Genomic DNA, 9,704 nt, shown 5'->3' with positions numbered 1-9,704 from the left:
GTCGTGACTCACGTCACCGACGTATGTTTCCCTTCGGGCGTGGCAGCTACGCTACCGAAATGCACTCAGTTTCGGTTTTGCGGCTGTATTGATAAGCCTTGGTACTGATATTGTTCTGATAGTCTCCAGACGAATAAGAAATTTAGTTTGAGCGCATACATGGCAGAAATACCCAAGCCACGAAAGGGCGGTTTGCCGATATCTTTGAATCGAAAAATGCACAAGCGCTGCATTCTAACAACTATAACTAACTCACGGGGCTGAAACATTGAAGTGTAACAAAGAAGTTTAAACAAGGGCCGCGCGATTGACGAGCAGTGGAGCGAAAAATGATGGGCGTAACGTTGAAAGACAGGAATACAGACGGTGTTGATTAGACTCTATCAAGCGGGTGTATATTGATATCTTAGTTCATATTGAGAGAAGAGTTGCAACAGGCAGATCGAATGCGCAGGGCAGTGTTACGGTTGGCGTGTAACAGCCCGGGCAAACAAAAAAGGATGCTCAAAGACCATGCCTAGTCGAAACGGAGGATGGAATCCTAATTTGTTATGGTTGTCTCGAGGGATTGCCGGTCTGGCAGGCCCTGCAGTTATGACAGGCCCCTTTGTGTGTGTGCGAACAAGGGGACAATGCTTTCCGCGAACCAGACCGCCGGGTTGCCGCCAGCGGAGGCACGCTGGTGAAAACGTCACATGGAAGAATGGATCAGCAGCCCCATCCCCGACCAGACCCGCGGGTTGCCACCAGCAGAGGCAAGCTTGGGAAAACATCGCCCAGGAAAGTGGGAGCAGCCGAAAAGCAACGAAGGGGACTCTGTGCATGTCACGTGACGTTGACGTGAGCAAGATGGCGCCTACGATTTTAGTGGGCCTATTTAAGGGGCCCCGCAATATACTTTTGAACATCATTCATTCTCTTCTTATCCTTCACCAACCATTGAATAAACAGTGCAAGTTTCGCACTTGAAATCGTCTCGTCCTTGCCTGATCGCCATGGTCTATCGGACGCCTGCAGCCCGCCGACAACGCCACCATCGCCACGCTACCCAATAGTAACGTCGGTCGAGGTTGAAGAACCAGGACTTGCAACCAGGTAATCGGTGGTCTGTTGAACGGGTGCCAAAGGAAAGCAAAACGCAGTTGAAGATAGCGAATGAAATAGTTGATAAGACGAGGAAATTGTGAGATAAGAAACAGTGAACGTCGGTCGTTAATGTGGACATGTCAGTAGCATTAATTATTTTGTCTTTTTAAAAACTGGCATGGAACACTCGCAAAATGCTACAAGTTTCAAATGACAATTGCGCACACCTCGCCCAGTTGAGTAAGTGACTAAGATTTTTTCTTTTTATATAACATACTGCAGACCACATATCGGTCCTTGCAGGAAGGGCACTCAAGCATACAAGGCAAATTACAAACAATGCAAACAAAAAAGAAAGAAAACTCATATATAGAAATATAAATACTATACAATAAATGCAAATAAATATGCATAACAGAGAGCATATGAGTAACGCACTTCACTAGTCCGTTACATCGCGGGTCGGGAGTTCCACTTAGACTGTTCTGGGGAAGAAAGAAAATTTTTATGTATTTGTCCTAGCGAAATGAGGGGTTAATGCACATGTGTGATCATGACGTGTACGCCTTGTGGACAAAGGGGTCACGTACACCGAGGGGTTTACGGATAATTCACGATTAATTGCTGTAAGAAATTCAGGCGAAGCACCTGCCTCCGCGTCTCGAGGAGGGGAATGTCGTTTGCCACCATTAGCTGTGTGGGGGAATCGGTGCGCTTAAACTTAGAACAAATAAAACGAACAACCTTTCTCTGAATTCTCTCCATGATTTTAATGTTATGTTTACTGTATGGATCCCATGTAATGCAAGCGTACTCTAGGTCTGATGAAAGTCAAATAACTTAATTTTATGCTGGCAGGTGAATTTCTCAGTGTGTGTTACGAGGCATTTTGAATGTACGGCAGCGCGCCTGAAGCTACCTGGAACAAATCGCTCAAATATCTCCCCTGAGCTCTTTTGAGGAATTTTCGACTCGACCGAAACTGCCCAAACGCGCGCACTACCCTGTAGATCGATCTGCTCTGCAACGCTCCGTGGCGCTGCGAGGCAGCAAAGCAGCTATTTGAATTTCGACGTGCGGGCTTTCGGCCCGATGTTCGCCGTAGAAGACGCACAGCGTGGCAACACTGGTGAGGGGGGCGCGGGTTTAGTTTTTGTTTTCTTTCGTAACGAAGCGCCCTTGCTCCGGTCGGCTTCCTCGGTGCCTCGTTTCCCGACGAAGCGCGCGCCGTATCGGTGACTGGGTGCGATCGTATGCGGCTGTCGCAGGAGCGCGTGCAGCTACCGCGCTGCGTGGTCCGCGCGTATCACTGAAATGTGAGGAGCAAGCTGACCGGGCGAGGCTGCGAGGCGCGCCTGATAAAGGCGTCGCGCTGCCATGCACGACTCCTCGATGCGCGTGCCCTCGAGGTGCGTCTTGGCGCTGCTCGTGGGCGCCGTCCTCGCCGGTCTCTACGTGCTGCTGCCCGGCAGCAGGAGCAGCGCAAGGCCCTCCTCGGCGGTGCGGCGGCGGCAGCCTGCGGCCGCCGATCCACCCGTCATCCTCATGTGGACGCCGTTCTTCCGCGACCGGGTGTGGAGCACGGAGCTGAAGCCCTCCGCGTGCGGCGGCGAGCCGGCCTGCGTGCGGACGTCGAACCGGAGCGCCCTGAGCGCGAGCGCGCTGGTTGTGTTCCACCTGCGTGACGTACGCGCCGACGACTTGCCAACTGAGCGGCCGCACGGCCAGCGTTGGGCCCTCTTCACGCACGAATCGCCAGCCTATGAATCGAGGCTGCCGCACGCCCTGCGGAGCGCAATCAACTGGACAGCCACGTACCGTTCCGACTCGGACGTTAACGTGCTGCCCTGGTTGCAGGAGGTGGCCCGCCCGCCGCTGCCGCGCAACTGGTGGGCGAACAAGACCCGCCAGGCCCTGTGGCTCGTGAGCAACTGCAAGACGTTCAGCAACCGCGAGGGTTTCGTCCGGGAGCTCGCCAAGTTCATCCAGGTGGACGTGGTAGGCGCCTGCGGCGCCAAGGGCGGCCCCTCGTGCCTGCCCAAAATGGCCGAGCGCTGCTATCGCCAGGCGTCCAAGACCTACTACTTCTACCTGTCCCTGGAGAACTCCATCTGCACCGACTACGTCACCGAGAAGTTCTTCAACGCGCTGAACTGGGGCATGGTACCCGTGGTGCTGGGCGGCGCCAACTACAGCCGCATAGCGCCGCCCGGTTCCTACATCGACGCCCTGGCGTTCCGAAACGTGCGCCAGCTCGCCGACCACATGAAGCGCGTTGCCGCGGACGTGCGCCTGTACAACAGCTACCACGCGTGGAGGCAAAATTACTCGTACGCCTGGGAGGACTTCGGGTGCGGCTTCTGCCGAATGCTGCACAACTCGTCTGCTCCGGTGAAGGCGTACAGCGATTTCAATGAATGGTGGTTCAAACAAGCTCGCTGTTATACGTGGAAGAAAACGTTTAGGTACTAAAACGTTTGGTGTGGACTAGTGGAAATTTTTGTAAATACTGTATACCTGTCGTTGTCTAGCTCATTATATATCAAAACATGCGCACATTGTTCTTATATGTGTAGCCAAAACATGGAAGGACTCTGGTGTAGTTTGGGTGGCGACTTGCACCTGCTCACAGTTGTGACCAACGGCATGCATGCGGAAAGGCGACACATTCGAACATTCCGATGCGGGCCGTCATACTAAGCTGATTGTACACGACCTTTAATAAAGGGACACTGAAGAGGAATGTGATTCTGAAACAGCAACAGGCTCTTACCGTGAGAGGAGGTACGGTATACCAGAAAAGTATGGCCTTTGAGATAGTACCGCCCGATCTCGAAGACCATATAGAAAAGGTATGCAAGCACCTATGATGGGGATGCACGGATGCTATGAGCGTCCCCTTTGGAACAGGGTGGTGGGTTGCCCCACCAAGCTCTTATTATTATATTGCCTAATGCCCTACCTATGTTAAAAAGAAAGAAAGAAAAGGAAAAAAAATCACGAAAATCATTCTTCCACCAATCTTACAATCACCACTTACAAATCTCTACTGCGGACACGTTTACTTTCCCCCTGCACAATGTTTCGCTTTCGCTGCGAGCGCGTTCTCGCACCGTTCCGTGAGCTTATGTCGCAGCATATGAGCATTTGACCGTACACAAGCAACCATCATTGTTGCGTGGACGCTATCACAGCAGTTCAAACATAATTTCATTACAACTATAGGGACTTCGATGTCTACGGCGACTTGTGATGTGCCGTCGCGACGGCTCAATCTTTTTTTTTTATTTCTTCTAAATTTTTGGGCGTTTCAATATCATTGGGCGCTCTAACGTAAAGCTATTCCAATACTGCAATCAGCTCACCGCGATTGGTCAAAACCTTTTTTGCACCACCCCCACTTCACCTGTCTGTCACGCGACGTCACGAAAGCCGCGATAGCTCCACATCTGATATGACGTGTACACACTGATTATGTATGATTTGACCGAACAAACGAAAAATGGTTATTTCTGATTCGACGCCTTTTCGCCATTAGCCCTCGGCTATTGGTCAAAAGTTTTCGGGCTGCACCCACTTCACCTGCCTGTCACGCGACATCACAAAAACGCTAGAACTCACCGCATCAAAGTGACGTGTACGCGTTTAAGATGCGTTAATATGTCGAACAAAACTGAATTTTCTTCTGAATAGCCGCAGGCTGCCCCGTTCCGAAAGGAATAAAAGACGGCTGCCGCCGATCGCTCAGGCACTGGCTACTCGCACCTGCCGGAAAGCATGATTTTATTTGCGCATAATGAACTTTTTGCGTGGCCGTGTAACGTTTTCGAGCACTTTCGGCACGGTACAACCTCGCTCTGCCAACTCTTCTTTGCTGAGGATCCGTTTTAGCGTCATTCTTAAGCTTCCGTTGCATGCCGCCGCGATTTTCCACCAGCCACTGCAAGCTAAGTAAGGGAAATCGGACCAATCGCAGACGCCGGTACCATCCTCTTCATCCGGTTATCGATTTTCAGTGCAGTGGCTCGACCCCATCGAATCCCTCTCCACTTGAGCGTGCTCGTCGTCTCTTGTCAGCCAATTAGATAAGAAAAACCGCTCAATGTAGGCAATGTTATTCGTTTTTCGAGCAAACAAAAATGATCTCCTATGAACGAGGATGTATTTGATTGGTCTGTTCAGACAACCCTGCGGGTCACCGCCCGTCGGCGGTTAGGCAAATTTGACGTCTGGAGAGTGGAATAAAAACATATTGGAATAGTTTTACGTTGTAGGGCCCATTATTTCCCAAGTCGCATCGTACTGTATGTTTATCGGTCTTCTCGGCGAGCAATTCCCCTCTGCTTCTTTTTCTTAATCAAACCTGTCACGCAGCAGGGGGTGCTAAGAATCTCTGGACCCGGATAGGCCGCCAACGGAAACTGACCCTGACAGCTTTTAACACCTGAATTGGAGGCTTGTACAGTGCTGACTAACGGTCATGTCCTTCTCTGCTATAGAGGTCTCCCAGATGTTACGTTTCGCCTACAACGCGCGGTAATGCCGGCGCGGATGCAACGGACGCCGGGGCTTTGTTCAAAACGGCGGACATTTTGGCCTGTTCGACGCCGCCGCAACGCCTACCCGCCAAGCGTGTCCAGGCGTGTTTCAGTGCCACGTGTCTTCGTGTGTGCGTGTGTGTGTGTGTGCCCTCGCTTGTCAAAGCGCGGCAGCCGGGGAGCGGAGTTCCCCGAATGAGGAGCCTGGACGTCTCTCGGCTCAACTGTTCACGCCGTCGTGTGGGTGAAGGTTGGCGATGCGTCACTACACTCGGTTCAGCAGGTCTCTCGGCCCGACAGTTCGCGCCGTCGTGGGCTCATGCTCCGCCGTCCCGTGACCTTCATCCCGTGACCTTCCCTCCTTCCCTTTTGGACCGCGACGCCGAGAGTATAAGAGCAGCTGCCCCCGGACGCCAGGAGAGAGGCTCCGATTTGTACTGTTGAGTTACGTGCTCTCCCGTCTCTCCACTTCGGTCGACCTGACCGGCCGCTCTTTTGCTATGTTAGAATAAACAAGTTGTTCTGTTACCAGTCTTCTCATGCTTTGCCGGGACCTTCGGATGCTTCCAGTGCCCCAGGCCGCCAGGCCAACGCTACCCTTGGGGCTTGCGACCCATTGGCAATAACGGGCGTCAGCACCGAGACCCCAACAACTCGGGCCAGCGGTGCGATTCCAACATCTGGTTGCCAGCGGTGAGATCGCGACAACGGAGGCCAGCAGCGAAGAGATGCGGTTGACTGTATGCTGAGCAGCACAACGACCATCCGGGAGCAGTGCAACGAGCCCTGTGTGACGACTGGTTGCCTGCAGCGGAACGACTGCGCTGAAGTCTTGGCTGCGAGGTTTGGTGAGTGCGGGACTTTCTTCTTCTGAGTTTTGCCAGGCTTTTGTTAGTGTTAGAAACAGAGCTGGTAATTGTGGTTGTCGTTGCTACCGGGTTAGTTTGCGGCAAGACAATAGTAGGCAGTAGAGAAAGCAGCATTCAGAGCAGCCATGGATTTGAAGTCGTTGCGCAAACCGAAATTGCTGGAGCTTGCGAGAGAGTTGGGTCTGGATGTCTCAGACAAACTCAGAAAACCAGAACTGCTAAGGGCTATTCTTGAGTTAGAAGCTGAGGATGACGAGCTGTCGGAATGCCTTGAGACCATTGAGGAGAGGGAGGAGCAAAAAGAGAAACAGGAGCGCGAACTTAAAGAACAGAAAGAGAAAGATGAGCGTGAACGTAAAGAGCAACAAGAGAAAGAAAGAGAGCGCGACCGTCAACACGCTTTGGAAATGAAGCGTCTCGAGTTAGAGATGGAACGCGCTCGTAATGGAAGTCAGGCACACGGTGCAGGAGAACGAGTATTGTTCAAAATGACTGACCTGATGCGGCCGTTTAAGCTTGGAGAGGACATTGGTTTGTTCCTGGTTAACTTTGAGCGAACGTGCGAGAAGCAGGGGTTCTCTCGGGAAACGTGGCCACAGCGCTTGCTCACTTTGCTACCCGGCGAGGCGGCCGACGTAGTCGCTCGCTTGGAGAGAGAGGAGGCAGAGGATTTCGACAAAGTGAAATCGAGTCTGCTAAAAAAGTACCGGCTGTCAGCGGAGGCGTTCCGTCGGAAGTTCCGGGAAAATGAGAAAGGCAGAAGTGAGTCGTATACAGAGTTTGCCTACAGGCTAATGTCAAACATGCAGGAGTGGCTCAAAGAAGAGAAAGCGTTTGGTGACCACGAGAAAGTTCTGCAGTGTTTCGGGCTAGAACAGTTTTATAGTCGGTTACCTGAGAACGTGCGGTACTGGGTCTTGGATAGGCCAGACGTTAGTACGGTGGCTAGAGCCGCTGAGCTAGCCGAGGAGTTTGTGACGCGTCGGGCTCGCGGAGCTAAGGACGGTCAAAAGGGTGAATTTGGCTCCAAGTTTGAGAGGCCGAAGTTCACACCCATGAGAGCAAAGGGGGACACACGTAGTTCGGATGCAAGTGAAAGCAGTCCGACCGAACGTAAGGAGACGGCGGCAACCGAAGCCGAACGCAGAAAGCGGTTCGAGACGAGGCAAGCGCGCGTTTGTTATACGTGCCAGAAGCCGGGTCACTTTTCGGCGCAGTGTCCAGAAACAAAAACACAAGTCGTGTTTTTGTCTATATGCAGCACTGACGAGAACATGAAGCTTCTCGAGCCTTACATGCGAGACCTCCTCGTGAACGGGAAAGAGTGCCGAGTGCTTCGCGATTCCGCAGCTACAATGGATGTAGTTCACCCCTCTTACGTAGAACCCAATATGTTCACGGGCGAGTGCGCATGGATCAAGCAAGCAGTGGAAGCTCATAGCGTGTGTCTGCCGGTAGCAAAAGTGCTTATTGAAGGACCTTTCGGAGCACTTGAGACGGAGGCCGCAGTGTCATCTATGCTGCCCCCCCAGTACCCGTACTTATTTTCAAACAGGTCCGATCACCTCCTGCGCGAGAAGGGGCTTTTGTTTGGTGAGGCTAGCGTTCAGGCCTTAACCAGATCGAAGGTTCGGGAGCTCGCTGCAAAGGCGGTAGTTGCGGGGCCGACGTTGTTGAACGATGAGAAAGGGTCAGAGGCGCAGCAAGCTAGTATTCAAAGCACGCCCGAACGGGATAAAATTGAGCCTGTAGCGTTAAGGGCACCAGATACTGGAGAGGAAATTCCCGATGCGGGAAAGTTAGAAGAGCTTCCGATCGAGCTTCCGGGACTAGGCTCAGTGACGAACAGGAAAGACACCGATCAAGTCATTAGTGACTTAATAAGTAAAGCATCGCTGTCGCCTGAGCAGAAAACCGAACTACACCAGCTCTTACAAGAGTTTCAAGGTCTGTTCTCTGAGAGGCCTGGTAGGACTTCTGTCCTTACTCATGACATAGAACTTACCTCCCCAGAGCCAGTACGATCCAAGGCGTACCGGGTGTCACCCCGCCAGAGCGATATTATGGAGGCTGAGGTAAAGAAAATGCTACAGCTCGGTGTTATTGAAGCGGGTGAGAGTGATTATACCTCCCCTTTGATTTTAGTTGAGGTACCGGGCAGCGTATTTCCAACTGCTCGTAGGTACAACGGGGCGTGGAACTTGCGGAGACGACGGACGTTTGCGCGCATGCGCGAGTGAGAGCGGGTGCGAGAGAGGAAATGTGGGGAGTTTTGATTCTTGAAAATACGACTCTGCCTAGGTACTACGGAGGAGTCCCTTGGGGCGCGGTGTATGCGCTTGTCCCTAGGCGCGCCGTGCCGGCAGAAGTCGCGGGGCGCGGTTGTGCTGAACTTAGCATCGCAAGTTGGCGGCTCGACGCAATCATATTTAATCGATCATGTTTTTACTAATGAAAACAACGTGTCATTATTTCGCATTATTGGCGGCGCCTCCAGGACACCAAAGCGGCAACGGGGATATCAAAGCTAGAAGCCGGACTGGTCCGTGGGTTGGGGCTCGCAGAGGCCTGCGCGTGCCAGGGGAGTATAAGATCGGCTGTCCGCTATCGCGGACAGCCAATGTTTTATGCGAACACCCCCAGGCACGCTTCGGCCTCTGCGGCCCCAACCCACGGGCCGCCCGGCTTCCAGCTTTGATCCCCCCGCTACCGCTTGGGTGCCCCGGAGATCCTGCGCCGCCTGCTTTAATATAACCTCAGGTGCTCTCCTGAGGCCTCCGTTTGCCGGTTACATGTGCCCTCCTGGAGCAGTGCTTGTAAAAAATCCGATCTATCGTCGCGACGAAAAATTCGACCCGTGACTTATAAAACACCAGTCAGAACATTGTCCCTTCAGACACAGCGATCACCAAGCGGCGTCCGCGCCCACTGCCTCACCGCGCGGGCAGCCAGCGGCGGAGCGTATAAACCAACTCGACCGAACTCCGCAATGCCGGCATGTCAGGGGACAAACGAATACAACGCAATCTAAGAAACCTCCTCCGTAGTGCCTAGGCTGAGTCATATATTCAAGGAGCAAAAGCCCCCAGATTTTCTCTCTCGCGCCCGCTCTTACTCGCGCCTGCGCAGAAACGTCGAGCTCCGTCAAAAGTGGCACGCCCCGTTGTAGCTGCTAGCGGATGAAAATACGCTACCGGGCAAGGAACCTCGT

The 9,704-nt window shown here is 52.8% G+C and overlaps 1 protein-coding gene across 1 annotated transcript; it reads left to right on the top strand.

The window, feature by feature from the left end:
- Positions 1–2,189: 2,189 nt before the first annotated feature.
- Positions 2,190–3,829, top strand: LOC126547618 (alpha-(1,3)-fucosyltransferase C). The gene has a single exon (XM_050195514.3). It carries the CDS (start codon positions 2,464–2,466, stop codon positions 3,556–3,558), a length of 1,095 nt encoding a protein of 364 aa, XP_050051471.1. The 5' UTR covers positions 2,190–2,463; the 3' UTR covers positions 3,559–3,829.
- The last annotated feature ends 5,875 nt before the right edge of the window (positions 3,830–9,704 follow it).

The sequence above is a fragment of the Dermacentor andersoni genome, chromosome 1, assembly GCF_023375885.2.
Source record: "Dermacentor andersoni chromosome 1, qqDerAnde1_hic_scaffold, whole genome shotgun sequence".
Classification (NCBI taxonomy): domain Eukaryota; kingdom Metazoa; phylum Arthropoda; class Arachnida; order Ixodida; family Ixodidae; genus Dermacentor; species Dermacentor andersoni.
This window is presented reverse-complemented; position numbering and strand designations above follow the sequence as displayed.